Source organism: Poecilia mexicana, unplaced genomic scaffold (genome assembly GCF_051168715.1).
Source record: "Poecilia mexicana isolate PSO_F unplaced genomic scaffold, ASM5116871v1 scaffold_16, whole genome shotgun sequence".
NCBI lineage: Eukaryota > Metazoa > Chordata > Actinopteri > Cyprinodontiformes > Poeciliidae > Poecilia > Poecilia mexicana.
The window spans coordinates 248,989-275,770 of record NW_028263385.1 but is presented as its reverse complement, the minus strand read 5'-3'; the positions used below and the strand labels follow the sequence as shown (position 1 = coordinate 275,770).

The 26,782-nt window shown below is 37.1% G+C and overlaps 3 protein-coding genes across 4 annotated transcripts; all 3 read left to right on the top strand.

The window, feature by feature from the left end:
* The first annotated feature begins 2,677 nt into the window (after positions 1 to 2,677).
* LOC106910701 (kallikrein-8-like) lies at positions 2,678 to 4,599 on the top strand. Its single transcript, XM_014977369.2, has 6 exons — positions 2,678 to 2,736; positions 3,028 to 3,217; positions 3,294 to 3,476; positions 3,632 to 3,696; positions 3,921 to 4,069; positions 4,168 to 4,599. The coding sequence occupies exons 1-6, from the start codon at positions 2,700 to 2,702 to the stop codon at positions 4,327 to 4,329; spliced, it is 786 nt and encodes a 261-aa protein (XP_014832855.2). The 5' UTR covers positions 2,678 to 2,699; the 3' UTR covers positions 4,330 to 4,599.
* A 4,361-nt stretch (positions 4,600 to 8,960) lies between these two features.
* On the top strand, positions 8,961 to 10,504 carry her7 (hairy and enhancer of split related-7). Its single transcript, XM_014977371.2, has 3 exons — positions 8,961 to 9,005; positions 9,133 to 9,225; positions 9,327 to 10,504. Exons 1-3 carry the CDS (start codon positions 8,961 to 8,963, stop codon positions 9,846 to 9,848), a joined length of 660 nt encoding a protein of 219 aa, XP_014832857.2. The 3' UTR covers positions 9,849 to 10,504.
* An 8,846-nt stretch (positions 10,505 to 19,350) lies between these two features.
* LOC106910700 (serine/threonine-protein kinase Nek7) lies at positions 19,351 to 26,278 on the top strand. 2 transcript variants are annotated; one of them, XM_014977367.2, is made up of 5 exons: positions 19,351 to 19,459; positions 21,051 to 21,197; positions 22,305 to 22,443; positions 22,992 to 23,099; positions 24,118 to 26,278. In XM_014977367.2, the coding sequence occupies exons 2-5, from the start codon at positions 21,052 to 21,054 to the stop codon at positions 24,964 to 24,966; spliced, it is 1,242 nt and encodes a 413-aa protein (XP_014832853.2). In that variant the 5' UTR covers positions 19,351 to 19,459; position 21,051; the 3' UTR covers positions 24,967 to 26,278. The 2 variants fall into 2 exon arrangements, with proteins under 2 accessions (XP_014832853.2, XP_014832854.2); XM_014977368.2 differs by having other exon boundaries at positions 19,420 to 19,459; positions 21,033 to 21,197.
* Positions 26,279 to 26,782: the final 504 nt, after the last annotated feature.

The following is a 26,782-nucleotide window of genomic DNA, read 5'->3' as shown; positions in this document are numbered from 1 at the left end:
ATTAAAGAATAAAGATGGTAACATCATGTTTCCATCATCACATATGTTACAGTAAAAGTTTCTTCAATTAGTACTGATGTTACCCACATCATTTTATTGGCAGACGATGGGCATTACGTCATTCATAATTATCTTACATTACCATATTTACAAAAACTTGTGAACACAAATTAAAAAATATGGCATTAATATTACATTTTATTTGGAAAACAGTCAGAGGTCAAGATAATATTTTCTTCTGCCTCAACTTTGTAATTTTGATCTTTACAAATTACAAACATAGTAAACACTTTTATCAATAGTTATTTATTGCCAAATCAACCATTTTGTTGCACAACAATGCTGTGTATTTGTTTATTTCATGTCTGAAGCGGTAGTGTTGGTTTAAAATGTCGATTCATCTTCCTGGCAGATGTTCATCTCAGTGTGGAAACATTTTCTCGTTTATCTCTCGGGTTCTTTGTAATCCTGACTTAGAAGACAAAACATAATATTGGTCAATTCTACATGACGGAAACAGTTAGTGTGAGAACACATTGAAACTAGCTTTGAATAAACCTGAGAAAATTTCTTAAATGTTAAACGTTTTAATAGAAATAGAAATCCCTTAATGTCCCACAGATGCTTGTGAGAGTCCAGGACCTCTGCGTTCACTCCCTGGATGTTCGCTGGTGTCACTGAGGAGGATCTGCACCTGCAGACTTCCATAGATCATTGGTTTTCATCCTGAAAACTGTGTAAAATTATTTTCTGGAAATACGAGACTACATTTTCTCACTACATACAGGTCATTACATCATTTTACTGGGAATTGGTTTTATTCTTATTTGTTTTCTTTTTTGTGGTTTTGCATTTTGGTATTAGTTCACTCTTTCATTTTACTCAGTAAACTAGTTCTGAGTTAAAATGACAGTGTTAGGTGAACAACTAGAGGAGGGGGCTCAGCACACAGCTCTGTGGGACGCCAGTGTTATTTCACTTATAACAACACTTTGTTCCCGTGTTATAAGTTAAATGATCTGCCAAGTTTTGAATTATTGAATTTCAATTAACAAAAAAATATATATATGCCTCATGTCAAATATAAGAGTTTTATGAACATTTGGGTTATGCAATATATGGAGAAACTCAAAATATATTTTCAGTAATTACTGATCTTCATATCAGCATTGATTTCATCGTGGTTCGGCCGTTTGCAGCGGATTGACAGTCATGATAGGGGTCAGGTTGAGAAATCTGATTCTGACCCAGTTGGCTTCCTGTAGACAATTACAGACAATCTGAGGTGTGATGCGTCTGTTGTTCAGACCAATCAACTGTGTGTGTCGCTGGTCTGAACCGATCCTCAGATGGACGAGCTGGATGTGGCGATCTGGTGCTGGATTGGTCACATGTGGCCGACGAGGATGAGGAGGATGAGATGGATTTTCAGTCTGTTGGAAACAAACTCTTAAACGGCCGATGGTCTGATTATGGACGTTGAGCTGTGCAGCTGCTGCTCTGCTGGGCGTCCCTGCATCCAACATGCCAACGGCTCCCGCATAACATCTGAGGCTTTATGACTTGTGACAAAATGTGACATTTTGGGGCCTTTTATTGTCTAGTCCAGGGATTGTCTGGTTGTTGCTCGTTTTATCTTATCTGGACATGAACCACAATGTACTGAGTAAAAAACAACTCACTGAGTGAGTGATGCTCACTGACAGCAAGTTGGATTAAAAATTATACACAAATCAGGAGAAATATTACTTTGGTACAAAAAATGTCAGCAATGCTCATTTACTCCACATGACAACAATATTTGACATGGAGCGTTTATATTTTTGTTCAGTGTATTTTCATCAATATTAAGAAACTATTTATTTAAAACAAGCTTGTTTGTCTTACTGAAAAGTTACTTGTAAGTTACTTTTGTTTTGTTTATCATGTACTAAGATATTTGCATTAGGAACTACACCAAAATACTTGGTAAGATTTTCTGCTTTTATAGTTTTTATAGTAAATCATATTAAAGCCAGGAAACATGGCTGACAGAAGAGGACCTGTCATTTTTAGAAGAATTAAATTTGTCTGTATCTTTAATGTAAATCATCACACCAGTTAAAATTTTACTGTAGTATTTTTTTAGATATAATTTTAATCAATGCTTTAACCAGAATTTTCATTTAAGTGACAAATTAATTTAGTTTTAATTTATTTAATGTAATTTTGAGCCATTAATGTCATCATTGATGAAAGTTAAAGTTTTACGTTTTATTGAAATGGTGAATGGTTAAAATCTTTGTGTGCAGATGACTGCCTGCTGTGGTAGAGATGATGTACCAACAGTTTAGTTCCTATGTGAATGCAATTTCTTTTACATATTTAAATGCTGCATAAACCAGTAGCAATTACATTTAAATGGATGAATGTTAATTTTACATTTATCTGATGTCATTAGAGCCGTTTAAGTTTATATACTTTAAATCAAGTTCATTTTTCAGCTTTTAAAGTCTTTTTTGTGACTCTTCATCAAACTATAGTTTGAGTTTCTTTAGAACGATGAGTTGGTAAAGTTCCACTGTATCCACATGACAATGCACAGTGGTTCAGTTCAGTGTCCGTCCTGTGATTGGTGGCTTCCTGTCCAACAGGAAGTTGTGAACAGAGTTTAAAAGCTGCTGCAGGACAGCAGACATTCACAGGAAGCTGGACCAGCAATGGCTCTGCTGAAGGTTCTGCTGCTGCTGGGGATGGGTGAGTCAGACACACTGGACACACTGGAGACACTGGACACACTGGAGACACTGGACACACTGGACACACTGGAGACACTGGACACACTGGAGACACTGGACACACTGGAGACACTGGACACACTGGAGACACTGGACAAACTGGAGACACTGGACACATGTCCATTCACTCTGAATGCTATGAATTATGTTGATCTGTTTTATTTGATCCTTTTCATTATAAGCTGACATGTTGGTTCCTTATTTCTACTGTGTGAATTTAATTTGCTAAAACAGCAACTTTCTTCTCCAGGTGTTGCAGTGAGTTCAGTGTCTTTGCAGAAGAGAGTCATAGGAGGTAAAAAGTGTAGAGATGATGAGCGACAGTATCATGTGAATATCACTGGAGAAAGTCAAACAAAGAGCTATTTTTGTGGAGGATCTCTGATCAGTGATCAGTGGGTTCTGACTGCAGCTCACTGCTGGGAGTCAGGTCCAGGATGGTGAGTCAGGAAACGATCTACTGAAAAATCACCAATAACTATTTGTTTCTCTAATAATTGTGTTTTATTTGCATAGGGTTATTAAGGCAAAACTAGGAGTTCATCCTAAAGGTACTCCAGTGGTGACTTACACAATCACTCAACATGAAATTTACAGAGACATCAACGGTCGTGGACATGACATCATGCTCCTGAAGCTGCCAAGACAAACAACAATCCAACCAATCAGTCTAGCCACCTGTCCAGATACTCTCCCACTGTAAGTTTTGTCTTTCTTAAATCGGACACTTTTCTTCTTGATCTTTAACAAGAAGCAAAGTTCATGCAGGAATATTTTTCAGATCTGGTCTCTGAGGGCCGGATTATTTTTTGAAGGTGACTTATATTTCTGCTTTTGTTTCTCTTGTGTTTCAGCGGCACTAAGGTTCAGATTGCAGGTTATGGAGCCGCAAAAGCTGGATTTTTTTTCAAAAAAAGAAGTAAGTTTATGTTTTTGTTGTTACCTCAAAATGACAAATTATGTAAATCAGCTTTCAAGCTCTCTGCTGAAGCTGCAGCAAACAGAGTTTCTGAAAAGTCAGGTCATAATACATAATCTGAAATAAACTAGTTAATAATTACAAACAATAAGGTAAAATCCTGAACAAAATGTTCTGACACTGAGACAGGCCTAACATTTGTTTCTTCTTCTTTTCATTTACAGTTCCCCATACTCCAGATGAACTTCAGTGTGCAGAACTTGAGGTTGAAAAACATGAGAAAATGGAAAAGGCTTTGATAAAACTTAAAGCCTATAGTCTCATTTACCAGCACTGGAACTGTGCTAAAAGCTCCGGGAAGGACACATCTGGGGTTAGTTTTCTATTTTGAGCTGATAAACCTGACACTGTCTCTAATTTACTGGATAAATCACAGCAGCAAAACAACTAAAAGCTTTGTGTTTGTCACAGGGCGACTCTGGAGGAGGATGGGTGTTCAACAACAGGCTGTATGGCGTTCATGCCTTCACTGGAGATCCAAAGTATGCCTGCAGTAAACCAACTGGTTTCATGGACGTCTGTGCGTACATTGGGTGGATAAGACAAATAATTAATGGTCCAAACAATGGGTAAATGAAACAGCTTGGACATAAAATCCAGTGTGTCTGACATGTGGCTAAATGTTCAGTGTCATAAAATCACAAAGTTCAAGTTAATCTTGAAATTTCAGTTTTCAGTTGATTCATTTTCTGATTTACAGATGAATTATTTGGAGAGTAAATTATTGTATTCAAGTTAATCTGTGATGAAATCTAATTTATGAATAAGTAAAGCTGCTGTTTGTAATAATCAGTACATAATATCCACTGTCACATGACTAGAAAATAAATGGCTGTTATCTGATCAGATCGTCTCTTGTGCTTATTTCTGGTTATTGGTGAAGAAAATAATGGAAACATTTGTAGTTTCATGTTGAGAAATGTTATTTAATGATCTATTCACTTCTGCCTTATTGCTTTAAACAGCTGCTGTTAAACTCATCATTAAAGAGACCAAAACTAAAAATACAGGTAAAGAAAACAGACTATACAGAAAACTAGAGGTGGTTCTTTCCAGTTCAGAAGAAGCATTTAAAAAATGGTCATATGTTTAGGCTAAACAACATTAATTAAAGGAGGAGGTGTTCATACACCACTCCACTGCAGGCCTTATATGGACTTCCTTTCCACATCATATTCAAAGTCATTTTATCATTTTTTTCAATTTTATTCATTATTCAATGTTTAACTAGTGTATCTATTTCATTGACTCAGTTGCTTCGGATGCAGATGTGGGTTTTCTTCCACTGGGTTTTTGACAATTAGTTAAATGTTTAACTAGATGTCAAAATCTGTCATTGTTTTGCATTTATTTTATTGTTTTTCTTCGAAACCTCTCTGTGGCTGATCAGTCTCTGTCAACATTCCTTGATGTTACTGTCGTTGCGTCAGAACTTTTCATTTTGATGACACATTCACTGACATGAAGAGCTGCTTCAGAGAAACGAGAAGTCTTGAATCACAATTACTACTAGATGTTCAATTTGTATTAAATGTTTTAGGAAATGCTCCAGTTATTGTGCAAACGTGAAAAATGAACCAAAAGATCTGAGAGAAACTGGAAAACTAAAAATCTGAAGTCTGAAGAACTTCTTCACATTGAGTTACAGATTATTGTATTTTAAAACATGTTGAGTTTCAGATTACTAGAAAAATGACATTTGATTCCCTTGAAATGAACCTTAAATGGTAGAAAAACGAAGCAGAAATGTGAGCAGCCAGTAAGCAGTTTGGATTTATTTATTTTCAATTTATAGAGCAGCGGATACTTTGATGCTGATAAAATGGAGAATAATCAGAGACATGAAGACTGGGGAACACTTGTTGGTTGATGAGTGGCAGGTAGTCACAAACATCCATCACCCCAGCTGGAGCGCGGCATGCAAAGGGGTGGATTGTCAGTGAATGAAATGACTCCATAAAGCAAGTTGTTGTGCACCACTCCTCCTCCAGAGTTGCCCTGTGGGAAGCAGACATCGTTCTGAATATGCTGGTTTGATGACAGGATCAGTGCTGAATGTCTGGTGAAGATGTTGGACCTACATGACGGACGTCTCTGTTTGGCGCTCAGACCAGGAAGACGTTTCCGTTTTCAGCGTGTCTTTGGAAGCCGACGACATTCATGTTGATGCACTGAAGACGGAGAGCCACGGGCGCTGGGACGACAATCATTTCATCATATTCACACAACTTCCTTCCTGAAGGTGGCGACACAGTCAGAGCCGGCCCCAGGCACATGCAAGTTAAGCGACTGACTGGCAGTAGAACGATCTAGTTAACTAAATGAAACCTGGATATGTGGCTCCTATTGATTTAGGGAAAATAAGGCAGAAAACATCTCAAAACCACTCAGATTATTTTTTCTCGCTCTCTCTGTTGGCCACGCTACACACAGACCTGTTGTAATAGCAACTGACTGTCAACAATGCCAGTAAATTATTAAGATTCAACTCCAAAAACACTCAAACATTTCCCACACGAAGAACAGAACATTCAGTTCATTAAAGTTTTATATTTTTAGACTTGATGTTAATTTTATGATTATTGATAAGTGATTGTTGTGGTTGATCAGCTTTACAGCAGTAGCTAAATGTAACAGCAGTGGTAGATTAGCTTAGATTAGCTCATTTAATGACTGCTCACAGTGATGTGTTGATTTAAAATGTTGATTCATCTTCCTGGTAGATTTCCATCTCAGTTTGGAAACATTTTCACGTTTATCTCTCAGGTTTTTATTTTTGGTTCCTCTTTCTGATCCTGACTGGGAAAATAAAAATATTTTAATCTGCATGACTGAGAGAAAGAGTCAATGTGGCAAATCCTTGCAACATCTGGACACCGGCTTTGCTAAAACAGGGAGAGGATTCATGTGAAACCTGCAGTTTGTGACCCAAAATGGACATTTTCTAAATTGATTGAGTTGAACTTTCCTTTAAAGTTTATAAAACTTTGTATTACTGAGTTTTGGTCACAGAGGTCAGATGAGCTGATTTTCTCAGCAGCAGATTGAAGGAGCTTCATGGATCTTTAATTAAAATGTTGAGCAATTTTCCTGTGGATACAGCCATTAGTGATCAGGTACATAATTTCTTTATTAATCTCTGGTTGGCGTCCTGCAGGCAGAACATGGCAACAACGGAAATCAAAGTTTATGTCTAGAACATATTTAAAACAAAACTCTACACAAGACATAAATCATTAATAAAAACACTAAAATTAGAACATAAAACAATGAAACACTGTGAAATAAGGATCAAAATACATGAAGTTAGTCAGATATTCTGCACAGTAAAAGCTCTAATATGTTGAAGCAGAAAAGCCCAGGTTGAAGCACAGCTTTGACCTCTGACCCCTGAGGGAGCTCAGGCAGTTCTATCAAAGCTGACAGACAGGAGTAAACAGTTTACTGGTTTTATTTTGTTATGACTTTTTGTCTAATTCGGTTTTAATTAGTTTTTGCTTGTTCTTATTATTGCTCAGCAGCTCTATATGCTGGGGCAAAAGGGGACAGTGGTCCCTCAAATAAACATCTTACCCCCTCAAATGAAACTCTGTCACCATCCGGGTTCTTCCCCCGTGTTATATTCATACAATAAGTTTATTAAACGCAGTATTGGGTATAGAAATTGGGTATCTGTGCGTAGTGACGCCTGTGATTACAATGTGTCGGACTCCACGTGTTTGAACGTCAGTCTGCATTTGCAAAGAAGTGCCAGGCTCACCGGTTAGGGAAGGAAGGGGGCTTCAAATGATGAATTTAAAACAGGAGTCACGCGTGCATAATCACCTCCTCTGTGTTTCCCACGGCGATCCTCCGCATCATCAAAGGCGAACATCAAACAATAGCGGCGCGGCAGCACGAGACAGTGGGTGCAAATGGCACGCGTGCACCCCAGTGACAGGGAGGCGCGAATGTAAAACCCGCATTTACAACCTGCGTGCGGAAACGCAAAAGGCGTGAAAGGAGACGCGTCGGCACTCGCCGGAGGTTCGCGGACAGAGAGAAGTGAAAAGATGAAACACTCTGAAGAACCAAAGGAAAAAAGAAAAAGTCAGGCTACTGTTGCATATTCAGACATGAGCTGCAAATATGGCCGTGAAGTGGAAGTGGAACTATTGTGTTTTTACAAATGATTTAACAACTTATTTAGAAAGTGTACCCACTTCTGATTTGCCAAAATGAAATCCGGGACATCTATTCACTTTCAGAAGTAAAATAAAAAAGGAGACATACAAATGATTTGATTTGCAGTTTTTAGCCATAGTGAGACATGGTGGTGGCATCAAAGTGCTGAGGGGATTCTTTTCTTTAGCAGGAACTGAGAAGCTGGTAGAGCATTAATGGATTAAGTAAATAAATATTTTTTGGGGAAAATTCAGTTAGAAGTTGCAAAGGATAGTAAATTTGCTTTTTATTTTTAACTGATTGCAAAATTGAAAAGCAGATGCATACTTAACATTTTTAGCTTTGATCTAATGAAGAAATGGTCTTTAAAAGACGTTTCAGGTCCACAAATTCTTGAAGTTGGACCAACCATGATTACATTTTAAAAAATGAAACAAAATGGGTTTCTGCACAAGTCAACTTTCAACTTGCTTCATAATTGCTAAATGCTGATATCTTACAAAATAATCAAGCAGAAGAACATTATGACGTTCAAATCTAAATATATATGTATGTTTTTTTTTTCTATCACACTTTATTGTCATGATGCAAAATGCTTTTGTTCAGACTGAAGAGCACAAATAATTTGCAAAGTGGGAAGACTTGAAAACCTGAGAGTGTATTTCTTGCGTTACACTTTTCTTTTTCAACTCTGTCATGTTTTCATATTTTTATCTGTGCTCTTGTGTTTGTGGTAAAAAGTTTAGAAAAGTGGACTTTAATCTGCAGGATTTGCTTCCTTTTATCATAAAAACAAGACATTGTGAGGAACTGGAATGTGACTTGACTGATGAGGTGGTGTGTGGGGCTGAGGGTGGGTCTGGGGGCTGTAAAGGTCTGCAGGAGCTGGAGGAAGGAGGGACATGAAAGGGAGGGAGGGACCTGCTGGGAGGAGGTAAAAGCAGAAGCAAGAGGCCCGAGGCTCACTACCTGATCAGTCACAGACTGGGAAGGAAGCAGCTTTTCCTGGATGAGAACAGAACTTTGGGAAGTCCAGGATAATGAAGCTGCTGCAAGAAACTGATGATGCAACAAGGAAGAGAAAGGTACCGCTGAGAATGCATGCAACTTATGCAGCAATACTAACATTTTTGGTTTTATTTGCAGAGAACTAAATGTAAGAATGTTTAAATGAGATCCCCAAACTTTGGTCAATCCTCTTCTCGCTTCCAGCTGATGAAATCTCAGGTGGAGAAACGTCGAAGGGAGAGAATGAATCACAGTCTGGAGCGTCTGAGGACCATGCTGCTGCAGGAGCCTCAACAAGTAAATAAAATTTAAAGTGGAAACATGTTTAGTTTTTGTATGCAACACAAGAAAGATATGCAGTGTTTGTTGTTAAACCTATTTAACTGTCATTGCTGCAGGGAGGGATGCAGCAGAAGGCAGAGAAAGCTGAGATTCTGGAGCGCACTGTTCTCTTCCTGCAAAGAAATGCCAAAGAACTCAGGGAAAAGATGGGAGGCCAGAAATACTCCTTCCAGGACGGGTTCTCCAGCTGCCTGCAGAGGGCGTCGCAGTTCCTGGGTCCTGAAGGGAAAGGCCTCTGGCTCGGACCGGTCCTGGACGCAACCTTCTCTGCCCGCTTCCCACACTCACACAGCCACTCTGCAGCCGCCCGCATCAAAACCTCCATCTCCATGACCCACACCAAGTCCCTGCTCCAGATGCTGAGGCTGAGGTCCAAGTCCAGTCAGCAGACGCAGGCCTCAGGGGCGAGCACCTCGGCTTGGCCGCGCAGTTTCTCAGCCCAGCAGAGCTTCCCCATGATTCCCCAGCAGCCTCAGATGCAAAGCGGGCTGGAGATGGGAACGGAGAGGCCGGGGAGCAAAGAGAGCTCGTCCCAGAGCGGGACCCTCAGCCAGACTTTATGGAGACCATGGCCCTGATCATCACAACCCCCAAAACCCCAGAACTCTCAATAACCACCCACCCCTCCATTAAAACTGCTTCTGTTTTCATTCTGCTCTCAGAAAATATCCTAACTCTCATCTCTCTCTAAGCTTTCACCTGTAAATAATGTAAAAGAAACCTCATGATTTGTAGCTGTAGTATTTTTGATAAGGTTGACTCCCTCCAGTAGCTCAGAAAGTGTGGCGGCCGTGTTATCTGCTGGCAGGCACGCAGGGATTTTCGTGGACCAGGACCGGATCTGGATCCTCTGGGTTGGCTGGCTGGCACCGCTGCTGTGCTGAAGAGCGACTGGAGAGGTGAGTATCCCTGACATCCGTCCTCCCCGTGCCTTTAACTCCCAGACCTGTGTGATTAGAGTCAGTGATGCTAGTGTGAATAATGATCGCGTCTCCGTCCATCACATTTCCAGGTGTGGAACCTGGAGGTTTGAGTTTGGGAGAGAGCCCTCAGTTTTTCCATCTCAGTGCCGTCATATCTGCGACATCTGTGGCTCTGAGTACAAAATAACACACACACCGTCCCACAGATATTCACGTTTATCTTGTCTGTTTTGCACAATAATTTATTCTGCTGTTCTCCCTATGGTGAGCATTATTCTGTTTTTTTTATATATATAGAAACCAATAAAACATTTGTTAAAATGTAAAAAGACATGTTAAGTGATTTTTTTCCCCTCTGACATGGAGGCCTTTTGTCTTCAGTGGTAGTTCTCTTTAGTAGGTGTGAAGCAGGACTTCCTGTTCAGCTAAAACATCCAGGTGTGAAGTCTCTGTGCGATAAAAGCTCAGGAGAAGCGATAAAGAATGACAAAAATGTTACAATATATGGAGTCAAATAGAAAAACAAGTTAATATTTTCTTGTGACGAAGGCCGTTCAATTATAACATTTCTAATGGATTAGTGTCAATGGTAAAGGCGTATAACATCAAAAATAGAATTATTAGTTGATTTCAATTGATTCATAAAACCTCAGTTCACAATAAAAGCCATAACTGGAGCAAAAGCTAGTTCTACAAAGTGTTACCTCACAGACGCTGAACTCAAATGCACCCCACACTTTTCAGATTTATATAAATAAAAAATGTAAAGAAAACCAAGTAGTAGTAAACTGTAAAAAAAAAAAAAAAAATGTTTGTCTCCTTACAAATTTGTCAGTTTTTTTCATAGATGATCAAATAATCTGAAAATCAGACCAAAATAACTTCAATAAATCCAGGACACAGTTTCCAAATGATTTTTTTGTTCACTAGGGAACAAATTCTGTCTGAATCAAACTAACCGTTAAATTAAATGCACTTATCTCTTAAACTCCACAAAATAATAAATTTTTAAGTAGAATGAAAGTTTAAAAGTTTCCCATTTTTTAGCATATTTCTAAATTGAGTCATCATTCATTTAACTCATATCTAGAAGTTGACTTTTCTCAGTTTTGAGGCGACTTTTGTTTGTAGTTAAAGAACTAAAAATATATTACAATGAATGGGAAACAATGTTTGTGTCTGCATGATTTATAGTTTCTAAGTCACTGAATGGCCTTGTACCAAAACATTTTAAAGACCTGTTTTGCTCCGACGTCTGGTTCCATTCTGCTGTGTCTCCTGAACAAACCAGAACCAAACATGGAGAAGCAGCTTTAATTTTTATCCTCCTCTAATCTAGAACAAACTTACAGAAAACTGGAAAACAGCTGAAACACTGAGTTCCTTTTCAATCAAGACAAAACCCTCTTTTGCTCAGAATTGCCTTTGATTAATAATATGAAGAGTAGCTGTTTGTTTGTTGTTTTATTTTCCTTGTAATCTTGAAAAGAACTTTGAATTGTTCTGTTGGTGAAAATGTGTTAAATGACCTTTCCTTTTCTTGTCTTAAAATGACTTTGTAGGTCTTCCCAAACTGTTAGATTTCATTGATTTTGTTTCTCGTCTGTTCTTGGATTTCTTTGGATCAAGATCTGATGTTTTGCCTTTTTCCTACTTCATATTGTCAGACAGGTTCTTGATCTCTATATAGATCTACTCAAGTTATCTTCCTCTGATTTTTTTTTCTATGAATCAAAACATTTAAGAGTGACAACAAAACTAAATTGGGAATTTTTTTTATTGTACTTTCTATTGTACGCTTATTCTGTAAAACTTTTGTCTTTCTTTCTCTTGCGATTACTTTTCTAAATTGCAAAGTTAAGTTTTGATCTCTTTGAAACGGGCATCCTGTAAGGTACAAATGCTAAGCCTGCTTATAATTATTCTCATAGTTATACTCATAGTTAATAAACAACTTAAACCCAAACAGCTTGTGTTTCATTTATTCAGAAACAGAGAACAGCTTCTATGTAGCAAAACTGGTTAGGTTCTGTTTTCACATTTAGATCAAACATCTTGGTGAGCAGGAGAAAGGAGCACATTTCAGCACAAGGAGCTGTAAAAAGTAAGGGTGCCCCGATTTATCTGGCAGCCAATTTATCTATTTCCTTAATTTTGGAGGATCAGTGATTGGTTGATCTTATCCCCGATCTTATTTACTTCACCAAATGAATAAAAAACAGGCCACTGCCCTCTTCTGCTCTGCAGTGAGAGGTTGGACTGATAGATCCGCTCACCAGCTCATGTCTGCACCTTTACAAAAGTCACCCCACTGTTGCCAACTCAGCCACTTTCTAGCTCTAGGTAGTGACATTTCAGACCAAAAAAAAATTTATCAGCCAAAATCGCAACCAGCAGGTCAAGTTTTTTAAATTTTGTAATCAGCGACTGGCCAGAAAACTGCAATCACTGGACCCCAAGTAAAATGAGTATAAAGTGTTGGAGTGAAGCTATTTGAAAGTTCAAACTCCATCCTTTTATTCTCCATTAAAATTAATTAAAATGCTAAATTGTAATTTATAACATCATGTCCCAGAACTCCAGATGTGTTCAAATAATGACCAACCACTCACATCCTGATGAAACCGTTCAATGTTCTTTAAAATATTACAGATGGGAATATAGAATATAGGATACTTTGAAGATATGATTTTTTTTCTTTAACAGTTGTTTCTGTTTGAAATCATTTCAAAGCATAAAGCTTTTTCTTATATTTATACTTTGTAGATTTTTATTCATGAAATAAAATAACAGGACCTGTGCATCACTTTGCTCCCACTTGACAGTTGTTCTTTGCTTGGTGATGAACTATGTCAAACCAATATTAATAGAATATGAATATTAGTGATAAGGTTCAGGGAGTGAGAATACTTTTTTAAGACAATATATGAAATAAATGTTATAAACTTTAATACATTTTCACAAACATTTAGCTTCCAAACCAACCTGCTGGGTCTGGGTCTAATTAAAATCAGCAAATGTATTTTCGGATGTATTGTCTTTATATGCAAATGTATAAATGGCTTCACTTCAAGGCTTTACATCTGCGAAATAAACATTTGATACCGACATGACAGTGGAAATGCTAAGCGGATAAGCCTCCAGTGCGCATGCTCGCCTTTGTTTTCATGGTAATCAGCCTCCATCCTAACATCAGATGCCTTTTAAGGGTCCGTTTGTTTTCCACGCGTGTCTGCTGACAACTGCAGTTCAAAGGACATGAAATGCAGTCCTTAATTTGGTGGGGGTCAGACTAAAAGCTTTAAGGATTTAAAGTTTGAAAAATCTGCATATAAATGTTCCCATAATTGTGAAAGTTTACTATTGAATGTAGCACAGTAGACTATGATAAAAAAAAAATCATGAAAGCGAAACTTTATTTGATATTTTTTTAATAAAAAGTTGAAGAAATACCAAAGATCGCTGAAGCACTTCGGCAGTCTTTTTTCAGTATTGTTCCTAGTTTTATATTTCTTGGAAGTTTCTCCCGGAACCTTTTCCAGCTTTTTCTCGTGGGAAAGCGAAACACCAAGCGAAATACGTGTTGGAACTGACGCATCGCTAACAGTCCTTGTGATGCACACTTTACGCGCTCTGGTGCGAAGTCAGGTTCCGCTAAATGCGCATCTTCAATTAGGCCTGTGGGAAAGTCTCTGTTCGGTCCTTCCCAACGAAATGTCTCTCATTTGGTTACATTTTCACACCTCTGGTTTTAAAGAAGAACTGAACTCGTGTAAAGTCCTGCAGTGCTGACATTTGTTTCAGTGGAATCTGGGAACCAGACAGTCACACACCTCAAATTATTTTAAAAATGATTTAATAAATATCATTTGCGCACGAATGCGATTTAGCATCTCTGTTATTGTATAGTTTTTATTTACCCATTATTTTATTTTCTGTTTTCATTTAGCGTTTTAAAAATTTAAAGGGAATTTTCTGCATATTACTTCATCTTTAGACGTTTTTTTGTTTGTTTTTAGAGAACATTATCTGAAATCATGCCCTCTAATAATGTTCCTCTAAATTGTAATTAAAAATAATAAATAAATATGTTTTGGTAGAATGTCAAGATGCAAAGAAAAACATTAAAGTTAATAAAGAGTCAGAACAGCTGCCTTCTGGTGGGGTTTTTAAAATTAACTCAAGGTCTGTAAAGAACCAGACACAAGACCAATGAGGTTTTTTATTCCTTCCTTTGCAAAGGGAGAGATCCACAACCTCTAACTCACCCAGGATCAAAGGTTGGTTAGCTCTGCTCAAACTCTGCTTGGGAACTGACTTTTATTATGATAACCTTCTCCAGTGGAACATTGCTGAGATAACAGAACAGATGGACCCCTAGAGTGGGAAATTATATCATAGATAAAGAAAGAACCTTAACCCTTGTGTATGCGAGGACTGAGGCAAACATACAGTTCTACATGTGCGGGGTTGGACCCCATTTCTAAACACAAGGGTTAGAGAACAATTGATCAGAGCCAGCTGGGCAACCGAACACACCGAGATAAAACACTCAAATAAAAATGATAAAACAATGATTAGTTTTGACCCAACACCTCCCCTTCACAGTTGTTGTTGGTAACTACATGTTCTCTGTGCGTAAACAGCAAACGGCACAAACTCTTTGCAACACGCAGACAAACGTCGCTGGACGTGTGACAGTGGGAGCGTGTCCTGCAGCTCTGTTCTCATCGTGGGAATGTGGATCGGGAAGCTTCATCCTCACTTTATTACCTGCTAAATCTGATGAACCTCTGACAAAGTCTGTCTGCTGTGAAGAGACTTGACCCCACGTTCCCACACCACGCACACGCGTGAACTGTATTGGAGAAAAGTTGTGGTAAACGTTTTTATGAGTTTTAAGCTGTTGAACGAGAAAGATCGATTTTTTTTACATGTAATCTGCCAAAACAAAACAGATTTTTATTTTTGGCTTAACCTTTTAACAGCTGGTGAAAGCTTAACTTTGGAGCCTTGCGCGTAAAATGACGGATTCTCTGACGTTTGACAAAAGCCAGCTCCTTTTTAAGCTAATTTACTTAAAAAGAAAAAAACAAATCATTTTGTCGGATATTTTCTTACATTTTTATGACACAGAATTCAATTTCATCTAAGTTTATCTATTAAATACTAACATTTCTGAGCTCATTGTGAATTGACACATGCCCTACAGGTTCACTTTCCATCCCCTCCGAACCAGAAGAACCACATAAAATCACCTGAAGTTGTACTAGAAAAGAGATTCTAAAACACTTCACTGCTACCTTATCTATTTGATTTTGTATGTTTCACAGCGTTCCATATCTAAATATATAGTAGTATATGTTTCCCTATCATGTGTCAGAAGAATAAAAAATCTTCCCAAAATTTTAGCAACAACTTCAAGGTTTGAAATGGCTGCCATCAGCCTGCTCTTAAAAAAGAAAGTAATTAAAATAACCGAAGGAAACAAACAAATAAAAAAAAAATCTGCAAGTAAATAATTAAAACGGTACTAATATAAATTAAAGGAAAATACGTGAAAAACAACAACATATTGATAACAATGAACTGAGTATTATAAGTTTTATTATGGTATATCTAATTATTACAAGTTTAAAGCAACAAAACTGTTAGAATCTATGCTACATAGCAAATGTTGTCATGTGAAGCGTTGAAGTGAAAAGTTTTGTTTCCATAGGAACAAAATCCTCACTCTTTGGTTTTACGCATCAGATATCTGTAAATCCCCACGTGCGCAGCTTCAGCAGTCAGAAAACATCCCGTCAATCCTGTGAATTAGATGAGAACAGCTGCGCACTCTTTACCTGAACATGTTTTATACTGGAGATGTTCTTCCGTTCAGTCAGATCTGGGTTCGTGTGAACAGAAGTCTCCAGTTCCACATCTATCAGATTTCCTTGAAGATCGGAAGAGTCGTCTTCATTCACCTCGGAGCTCCCCACTGGGTTCACGGATGTTTGTCATGCATGTAAATCAGTTCCTCACGAGATTGTGACAATAATCCATTATAAACATCTATAAAATCCAAACCGTGCTGTTCAAGAGCTTAAAAACAGTTCAAAAAGTTCTCAATACAGTTATAATCTGTAAATAGTGCCTTACGTCCTCCGACTATCTGCTTCTCTCCAGATGTGAGTTGGGACTGCATGAATTCAAAGCAAGAGGAAATAGTGTGAAAACAGTCCGTTTTATTGGTTTTAAATCTAAAAACTCAAAACTCCATATAATTTTTGTTAATCTCGATGCCTGGCTGTTTGCTGGCGGCAAGTCGGAGCTGATCGAGAGATTTCCATATGAAAATGACGTATTTCAAACGCTGTAGCAAAACCTATAAATGCTGGATGATGAAATGCACTACCTTAACTACATTGGATCAGGTGATAAAATAAATACAATGAGATCCATTTCATTTTGTGCGTAAAATGTGCCATATCCGTGCGTAACGTTGGTTCGCCTCTAGGTTGGACATGAAATAAGAACAAATGGCATTAAATCAGCGCAAAAGGTATATGATTGTTGCTTTTGGATCCACCAATGCATGACTTTATCCGCAGCCTTTTTTCAGCAGCTCAACACATTTGCATGTCATCTGCCGCCTCGGTACGTGGGAAGCATTAGCACCTCTTTGTGCGCCAGCCTTTTGTCAACGACCTTCCAGTTTCAGCAGCTAATAAAGCTGTAAACGAAACGCTGTTTTCCCTGTTCCCACGAGACATCCACGTCTTTATAAAGACTGGAGGAGACCGAAATGTTCAGGCGTGAACTCAAAATCAAACAACATAGAAACGTTTGAAATCAAAACAGATTTTTATTGAATTTTTCAGACGTTTAGATGTTTGCGTTAGGGTTCCATATGCAAATGCAATTGCCTTTACTAGTCCTGGGATGGATTGAGATAGCCACCAGAGCTCCAGCAGCCGTACAAGGAAAAGCGGGTTTTAGATATATGCATAGATTAATTACATTAGTTAATAATCAATTATTGTAGAGAGTTGTTGGAGGCCACATTCAAGCAGCATCAGCCTCCCAAAATATTAAACAAGCACCTCTATTTACAAAAAAGCTGTTTAGAAAAATAACAATTTGGTTTATTAATGGAAATACTATTAAACCCATGCCAAACATACTAACATTTCTCCAAGACGTCAACAAGAACCCAGACTATCATGTAAAACGTTGGCTTCCAAACCAGAAAATTTTCCAATCTGGTTGAATTAAAAAAAAAAAAAAAAAAAAAAAAAAAAAAAAAAAAACTGCAAAGTACAGTGGGCCAAAACGTCTTCTCAATGATGGATTCATTTAGAAAGACAATAACAAAGTCGTTAACAGACTTTGTCTTTATATCCCTACCCCCAGATCTCAGTAGTTTCTGTAATAACTGAAGCTGCGTGCTGACTCTCGATCATTCCTGCTTAAACATAATAACTTTTGTTTTGTTTCTGCTCAGACGGAGAAAGTTATGGCACATCCACGCATTGATTATTGATTTTCTTGAAAGTTCAATCTCTTCTAACATAAAGATAACCAAGTTATAGAATAATTGCCCATTGGCTTAAACAAGTTCTGTTCTTTTTACCATTGAAAACGTTGTGATCAAAAAACAAACATACAATAAAAAACGTGTATGAGTTACTAAAATAACGTTGTTGTTTGTTTTTTTTTTACTTTAAATATACTTTTTATTAACTTTGTCAAGTATTACTTGCAAGAGAAACATATTAATTTACATAATTCAAATTTGATTTGAGAATTACTGTTGAAGTTAAATTGATTTCATTAAATGTTTATTCTGATGCTCGGTCGACCAACAGATGGCGCTGTTACACTGTTTATTTCATCGCGGTGGCAGAATTTCTGAAACTTTCCAACTCCGGCTAAATCAGAGCAATGCCTTTTAACACTTCATTCACATTTCAGTTTGTGATTTAAAGCTACAGAGTGAAAGAAAAGTTCGTTCTGAGGATACATTTTGTGTTTTGTTTTCTGCAGCAGAACAGCCTAACCAGTTTAATAATGAATGAATGTTTCCCCAGCTTTATGTTTATATCCAGAAAAAAGATGTTTGAAGAACTGTGGCTGTTGCTTCTGTTTTTACAGCCTATAAATATTCATACTTATCTAAATATTTATAAGCACTGTTGCCTTGATATTCTGTTTACACTATATTTCAATATTTATACCAATATACAATATCTTGTAATAAAATGGATGCTGAAATATTTAACAAAATATACCTGATATTTATGTTTTACATTTTAGCAGACATATATAAAAATAATCATATTTGCTGAACAGTAAAAGCATTACTATTCTGCCTAAAAATGTTTTAAATAGCCCTTTATGCTCTCCATTTAGTCTGAATCCCTTTAAATTTGTCTAGATCCAAAAATGCAACAAGTGCAACTTTAATAATAAAATATTTCTACCTTATAAACTATCATTCCTGTTCTTTTTTTTTTAGCTTTGTGTCTGTCACACCAACTGTCTGCATTGTAATTCAAGGGTGATTAAAACTATGATGTACTGTATATTCAATAATAATTGTTTTTTTTCCCTCAGTAATGCTCCGGCGATATTTTGCTAAATTAAAGTATTTAGAAATGAAAGTGAAAGAAGAAAAGCTAATTGGAAGATTTGGGGAATATTTGTGGAGTGTGGAAGTGGAGAGCAGAGTTTCCGTCTCAACATGACTCAAACCTCCCACTCACTGAAACTTGACATCCAGTAGACAACAACATGGAGGCCAAACACAAAACTAAGGAAACATCCTGACTGCAAATAAACTGTCCCAAAGGTAGAATCTGTTTGAAAACATGGGGGAAAAAGAGATGTTCATCTTTTCTTTATATGTACATAAAAACTTTATCATCAACTTAATTTTATTTTCAAGCAAAAATAATCTCACCAAAGAAGTGAAAAGGCAAAAATAAGACCTCCACTTATTGGGAACTGTACTTCATCATATACGTTGTTTTTCTCAAAGTGTGTTTTCCATGAATCATCTCAGGGAAACTCGCTCCTTTACTCACCCCAACCGTGACGCACCTGCTTATCATTGGTTTTGCTTACTTACGGTAAGCTCCTTTTCAAACAACGAGCAGGTATTTCTGTTTCAGGAAATGGGTCACAAAGAAAGAAGGTGTGGTTTGTCAGGGATAAAGAGAGACAGCTATGCAAACTCATGTTCAGACCTGACGGACCTTCTTCCCTTCAAGAGCAAAAAGGTAGGAGATGATCAATACCTGCATTTTTAGGACAAATGTTGAGAGAGCAGTGGATTCAGTTTATAGTTCAGTACAAAACTAAATGAAGAGTTTTAGATATTTCTGTTGTTGTGAAACTCCTCAATCTGGCCACTTTGTATAAATGAACTCTATTAGAAATTATGTTTTTCACTTTCATGCTGTAAAACACGGATTAGCATGTCAGCTGTTCCTGTGTCAGCCTGTCCAACGATAAACTTTTCATTTCTGGGTTAACCAGTTTGTCTGCTTTTTTATGCACCGCTGACTGTGTGAAATTTTCCACAGAAGTCTGAAGATTTGAATGTGTTTAGATCAGGGCTGATCTTATTTACACACCACATGAAAAGCTTGACAATTTTATTTTTAAGATTTTTCTTTACTTACTTTATGCTTGTGAATATTATTCTTAATGTTGTACATATTTATCCAGTTATTTGGTTTCATGTTCACCTAATTTATTGAACTTCCTCCTGTGCAGTTCCACAGAAACTCTGAACCTGTTCATCATAAATGACACTCCCTTTTTAAGAAACTTGATCCAGTTGCTGGAAATAATCTGCTCTGTCAGCATATCTTAAAGAATGTTCTTAATCAATTAATTATTAGCAGTATTAATTAATCATTTATTCATTTTTATTTGGAAAATATTGTGACTGAAGGTTTGTAAATATTGTTTGGACTCAAGGAAAATGTTCTTTTAATGTGACAGCTTCTGTAGAAACACAGACATATTTTGAGTTTCTGAGGCAAAAATTATTTCAGGTAAAATATTTGAAGTTTTTAGGATTTGCTGTCAAACAGCAGGAATGATTAAATATTAATTTCGGTGTAGGCAACAATATTTGTCCTCAGTTGGTTCTGAACTAATTTGGTAGATATCTGACAATCTCCAGAAATTCCCCCATTGTGGACAATAAAGGATATTTTTACTCTTTTCTATTAAAGCTTGTATTACAGTAAATGCAACTAGACAATAAAGTTAAATAAAAAGAATAATTTAAAATTAATAAAAGGTTAAAGACCAAGTTAATTGTAATGCAGATATTTATTTTAAGGTAACATTTGGTTAGGAATATCTAATAGTAAAAATTATAAAAACAACTAAGCCAACATATGTGAAGTTGTTCCATAGGTGAGGATCTGGAGGCTTCTATGATTAAATTAGATCTAATCAATATGTTGGATTAAGATCATTAATATGATCAGAGTAACAGACTCTGTTTCTGGTCTCCATCATCCTTCATCCAGCTGAATGTTGCAGCAGCTCCAGAGTCAAATGTCCATATGAGAAATTTCCACTTGATTCTATTTTTATAAAAATATCCTGAAAATTCCTGAAGGCGTTGCCACGGCTACATGGATGTAGCTTTTCCTTTTTCACAGCACGTGTTTTAATTTACACAGGAAATTACATCACAGTAGAACATACCATTGCAACAAATCATTAAATCAATTGAGACAGTGTAGCTTTCACCACATGGTAATCAGTCTATCTCTCTAATTAGAGTATTTCTTGAGGTTTTAATGGTGCTGCCCTGTTTTAACTCTCCAGTCTTGCCTGTTCCTCCAGCATGGCGTGGTCCACAGCAACGCTCGCTAAAGGCTGCTTTGGGAAAGTCTACCGGCAACAATACAAAGGCACCTGGGCTGCAGTGAAGAAAGTCCCCCAACATCTCATCGATCGGAAAGATCTGGAGAGAGAATGTGAAGTTTACAAGTAAGGACAAGATTCTGAGTTTACACATGCAACCTATGCAAATTTAAATACAGTTACTATGTGCAGTTTAATGTTACGAATCAGACTTTTTAATGTGACTGGTGTCCTAAAGAAGTGTATCAGGAATGTTTTTCATGAGAAATATTTGTGTTTGTGGGGCTGTAACTGCTGTGACACACAGTCACAGCCATGCAGTTATAAAAACAGAAGTAATAAACAATATTTGTGACATTTTATTTAACTGAACTGAGGGCAAAAATGGCTCCTTGTCTTGTAAAGGTTGCAGACTCCTGCACCTTGCAAAACCAATCACCATTTTAGCACAAAATAACTATAAACTTTGATGTCTGTTCTTGAGATTTTATGTGGCAGACCATCACACAATAGTGCATCATTGTGCATAATTGCACAATTGAAGGAAAATAAAATATGATTTCAAGTTTACAATATTCAAGTCTTTGGCTTTTTCGTTTGCTAAACACCTTGAGCTCAGGCAGAGTGCTCCTAATATCTGCATCAACATTGTTATTGACTGATATTAGTCATTTTTCTCAGCTCTGTACAAGCCTGATAAGTAAAACTGGGTCCAACATTTGTGTTCATTAAGTGTTTGTTTTTCAGGAGAGGCAGGTGACAGTTTAACTGAAGGAGAGAAGCAATGCCGGTGTTTCACAGTGTCACAAGTGTGCAGAAATACACAGAGTTTATATATAATATCAGCAAATATTTTTTATTGGGAATAACAGCAGTATTTATGTTGGATAATGATATCGGCCCAAGTTTTCATATCGATGCATCCCTACTCAGTTTTCAAATCTTGCCTAAGAATCTAAACATGATTTAGATTTGAACAAAACTGGACTCTGTTTGTTGGTGAATGAACTGCATTCAGATGGTTTTGCTGCTTTTTAAATAAAGGGTTAACTAAATGTGTAGGCCAAAAGTTTTAGCTTTAAACTGAACAATTTGATAATTGTTTTTCCCTTCAGCTTCCCTACTGTGCAGTACTTTATAACCCAGATGATTTCCTGTCCTTTTGTCAGTGAATGTTATGATTTGATTTGATTTTTAATCTTCTGTTTCTTCTCTTCACCATTTGTTGTGCAGCAAAGCAGAACATCCCAACATAGTGAAGCTTCTGGGCAACATAACGCTCACTGATGGTAAATGGATTATTCCACTGGAGTTTATATTTGGAGAGGATTTGGAGACAACTATCTTCCAGTCAGCAAAATCCAAAATACAGGTAAGGATACTTTTAAAACAAAAGCAAACAAAAATATACCTAAGGTTATTTTATGTAATTCAGTCACACACAGCTGCATCCTGGTTGCACAAAGAAGCATTGTCTTAGCTCCTTCCTCCCAGCTCAAAAAGTGTTTGTGACCATGTTATATGTATTTTTTGTGGAGTTATCTGTTATTTACATTTTAAATATAATTTTCTGGGTTTTTCTTTAGTCTCTCAGTGACCAACACCTTTAAACTGCGTTCTTCAATTCTAAATTTCTTTTAGCCTCAAGAGAGATACAAATGTGATACAAAATAAAACCATCCTACAGGATTTAGCTTCTGCCTTTATTATAAATATCTAAAACAGTTATATAGTTTGTGTTTATTTAATTGCTTCAGTTTTGAAAGATGAAAGTTGTGTCTGGTTATTTTATAGTTAACATGTATTGCCTCACCACCGGTTTGCATGTCCTGACAAATTCACATTACATTCTTCCAACATGCAGCTAAATTTTGGCCTAAAGGTAATATTGGTTTGAACTTGATCTTCCTCCTTTTTCAGTTGACTCCATCAACTAAAGTCACCATCGTTAGTGGTATGTGTGAAGGGCTGATGCACCTCCACCTAAACGACATCGTCCATCAAGATCTGAAGCCTGAAAACATCATGGTGAGTCGACACTAAGATCAGCACCAAAAGTTACACAAACATGAGCACAGAGTTGTTCAAAAGGAGGTGGAGTAAATACATTTTGTGATTACTGTAAAATGGTAAGAAAGATTTGAATGCCACAATTACTGTTGTTTTTTGTTTTTTTTACCTACTTCAAGTTTTGTTGAAGACAATAACTGTAATGTTGCTTTTAAAAAATCCCAATTTTTAGCATCGTTCTGCAGAAGAAAGTGATTTAATAGTTTTGTAAATGTGCTTTTTGAAAATCTGATACTGAATCAGAGTGAGCAGATTAAAAGAGAGTGAAGGAGCCACTGGACTGTTATCCAAAGAGGATATGCAAAAATAAAAACCAACAAAAGTACCTTATTAGCCTGGCAGCAAAATCAATCTCCAGGTGGCAGAAAGTTGTAAAGCAAATATGATCTTTGGAGATGAACACAAAATACTGTTGATGGAATGAGAGAAGTAGCTGAGGAGACTTACAAAACAGGCACCCTTAAGAAAAATTTAAAAGCTTTCTTTAATGCGTCCAGGTCACCATCTGTAGCTAAATTTATTAAAATTCTGGCAGAATTCAGTTGTAATTTCTGCAGTAGTTCTGACCAGCACTGTTACTGTGATACATGTTTTATCAAATATTATCTTCTACTATAAAGAAAAAAAACCCCACCAAGCTTTAATCTAACAAACACAGAAAACCATAAATAAAAAATCCCATAACAAGAAATTTTTCATGATGAATGATAAACGATGTGATAAATGGCCACCCCTGTTTACAACCTTAATATCCAAATGCACATTTAGAGCTTCAAAATAAACTTTAACACTATTTCAGGTAATTACTTATTACAGGGTAGTTTATTTTTAAGACTATGATCATTTTTGAATGCATATGTAGCTTTTTCACCAGTGGCTATTGCAATAAAAAGTTATAAACTGTATTTTTCATCTCATGAATGCATTTTTTATTTAATTGATTTAATTTATGACTTCCTTAACTGTTTCCTGTCAGGTGGAACATACGACAAACAGAGCAGTCATCATCGACCTGGGACTGGCAAAGTTTTTCAGACATGGCCTAAACTCGGCCGTAGACATGGGGAACGAGGCGTACTCAGCTCCAGAGGTTCTCCGGTGGCGAAGCCAGCGAAATCAGCGTTCAGATGTCTGGGCCATGGGGAAGATCATCGCTGAGCTCTACGCCCGGGTCCGGCTCCACACGCCCTCCGTCTGTCCTGCTAAAGTCAAGGAGGTCATGCAAGGTCAGCCCTACTGCGACATTGTGTGCAAGATGGTGGAGCCGGACCCCGGAAAGAGGGCCGCCATGGTTAGCATCATAGACGAAATTCGAGTAACTGGAAGAACAGTTATAGGAAGCAGTACACCACCTAAAAATGTCCAAAACCTCCTAAAGCCACCATCACGTGAACAAGCTGCAAGACCCAGACCCAGATCTGCATCACCAATGAAACCGAGGGGAAACCTGATCGACAGGAATCAGCTACCAGAAAAAAGAGACAATAAAGGCCCAGATCTACTGAAATGGGAGCGGACACCCAGACCAGAAATCAAACCTCTGCGTGCCCACATGGGACTGCCCAAGCATCCCGTCACAAAGCCGGCAGAGAACAGAAACAGACAAGAGGCTGCAGGTGGGACGGACATCACGGCCCAACTCATGAAGCTGAAGTTAAACCACGAAGCCGCGAAGGACCTTCCCAGTAGCTTACCGCAAACTGGAAAGGTGAAGGTCCAACGCGTTGAAAGGAAAAACGGGAAACTTGAAACGTGGGAGCAGACTGTGGTGACTCAGGACGGAAAGATTATCAAATATGATGATGTTATGATTAGCAGCACATAAGATATTCAGGGTTGAAGCTGTTATTATTGAGATAATCATAACAGTAGATTCAAAGGTCAGCCCTTCCAATTATTTGGAACAGTAATTAATCCACAACTGTACAAAATCTACACATTTGTACTTAAGATAAAACAACATTATTTGTCTGTAAATATGTTCAAACAAGAACATTTTAAAAGGGTGTTTTGACTTCACCTGGTTAAAATATAGTAAAAAACTAAAACTAAAAACATTTGAAAAATCTTCCTTTAAGCATCGTTTGCTACATAGTTATTAATTGGTTAATCAAAAGAAAGTCTCTACATCAGTTTGCACTGTTTTGATCTTAAATCAAGCAGAAAAACCTGAGATTTTCACATCAATGTTAGAAATATTTTTAGCTGTGTTTGCATCCTTTGCTACAAATGATTGAATATTCACTAGAGATGGTATGTTATTGTATTTTAGGCAATAAATTATGTTCTTATTTAAAAAGAAATTGGATTGTTTATTTGTGTTTCATAATGTATTTCCAATATTATTTTAAAAAATGAGTGGATAAATGGAAAATCTGCAGAATGTGTCAATATTTTTTAGCAGATTAATCGTCAAAATTATCAATAGAATAATTGATTATTAGAATAATCATTGCAGACCTAAATATCTTTCAGACAATCTGTAACTTTAAGGACAATTTATTTTTAAAAAGAACTTGTAAGAGAACATGCAAGTTAAGCTTTTCCGTTAAATGTTTCTCAGAAACAAGAATGTAACATGTGAGGGAAAAATGTTTACAATATCTGCAGCCTTTTTATGACACCATGATGGTTTATTGAAACAACCAGTAAAAGACCTGGACATAAAACGAGTGAATTACTGAAGAGGAGGAAACGCATCTGCATAGTTCTGCCATTCAGACTGGGTAAGCCTCCACAGTGATAAAAAAAACAACTAAAATATGTCCTGTCCTCTTTTGTCCCTCATTGTGTCAGTAAGAAGCTGTAATTTTTATTTTTATTTTCTGCGGTTGTGTTTTTTCATTTTACCTGTGGTATTGCTCATCTACCTGTGTGATCTTTATCTTTTTTGTGTTTTTTATTTATTGCCTCTTATCTCAAACTTGTTCTGCATGCGAATTTTTTTTTTCATTTATATTGCGTGTCAGCATTTTTTATTCAGTTCATCTGTAGATGATTCACCTTTCCTGAATAAATCCGGTTTCGCTTTGACTTACATTTAACTTGTGACGCTGTGAAACCTGTCAAACTTGACCTGTGTGTGTGGACAGAGATCCTGCTTCTGGTTTTGGAATAAAGTTAACTCGTTCTTGGCATATAGAGATTTACTACCCAAAAATAAGTTTATGGCTTGATAATAGATGTTATGGCGGATTGCTTTTAAAATAGGCCAATATTTTCACCAGGTAATCTTTGTGATGTTTTTGTAATTTGGTTATAGTCTGCCCTCTACTGGATCATATGGCAAACTGCAGTTTCTCCTAGTCGGAAAACAATTTTCAGTGCCTTGCAAAATTATTCACACTTTTTCCACATTTTGTTTCTTTACAAACACAAACTGTAGTGATAGGCTGTCACACGGAATGCATGGTTTGACTTTTCCACAAGCCATGTATTATGTGGCAAAATGAAAATTAATCCTCACAGATTTTTAAAGATGCTCTCAGTCCCGTCTGACTGAGACTGAGCTATTTTGCCAAAAAAAACAATGGACAGAAGTTTCAGTCTTTGGAGGTGCGCCTCTACAGTCACACTTTTAAAGACTTTCACTGCAGCTGTAACTGCAGTGAAAGGAGGTTTGACAAAGTGTTGACTCAGAG

What these genes read in the sequence shown, in the direction of transcription:
- her7 (XM_014977371.2), top strand. Translation starts at nt 8,961, where the DNA reads ATGAAGCTGCTGCAAGAAACTGATGATGCAACAAGGAAGAGAAAG. An exon ending in ATGCAACAAGGAAGAGAAAG is followed by an intron (nt 9,006 to 9,132) that starts GTACCGCTGAGA and finishes TCTCGCTTCCAG; the next exon opens with CTGATGAAATCTCAGGTGGA. An exon ending in TGCTGCAGGAGCCTCAACAA is followed by an intron (nt 9,226 to 9,326) that starts GTAAATAAAATT and finishes TCATTGCTGCAG; the next exon opens with GGAGGGATGCAGCAGAAGGC.
- LOC106910700 (XM_014977367.2), top strand. Translation starts at nt 21,052, where the DNA reads ATGGCGTGGTCCACAGCAACGCTCGCTAAAGGCTGCTTTGGGAAAGTC. An exon ending in AGAGAATGTGAAGTTTACAA is followed by an intron (nt 21,198 to 22,304) that starts GTAAGGACAAGA and finishes TTTGTTGTGCAG; the next exon opens with CAAAGCAGAACATCCCAACA. An exon ending in TGAAGCCTGAAAACATCATG is followed by an intron (nt 23,100 to 24,117) that starts GTGAGTCGACAC and finishes GTTTCCTGTCAG; the next exon opens with GTGGAACATACGACAAACAG.
- LOC106910701 (XM_014977369.2), top strand. Translation starts at nt 2,700, where the DNA reads ATGGCTCTGCTGAAGGTTCTGCTGCTGCTGGGGATGG. An exon ending in ATTTTTTTTCAAAAAAAGAA is followed by an intron (nt 3,697 to 3,920) that starts GTAAGTTTATGT and finishes TTTCATTTACAG; the next exon opens with TTCCCCATACTCCAGATGAA. An exon ending in CCGGGAAGGACACATCTGGG is followed by an intron (nt 4,070 to 4,167) that starts GTTAGTTTTCTA and finishes TGTTTGTCACAG; the next exon opens with GGCGACTCTGGAGGAGGATG.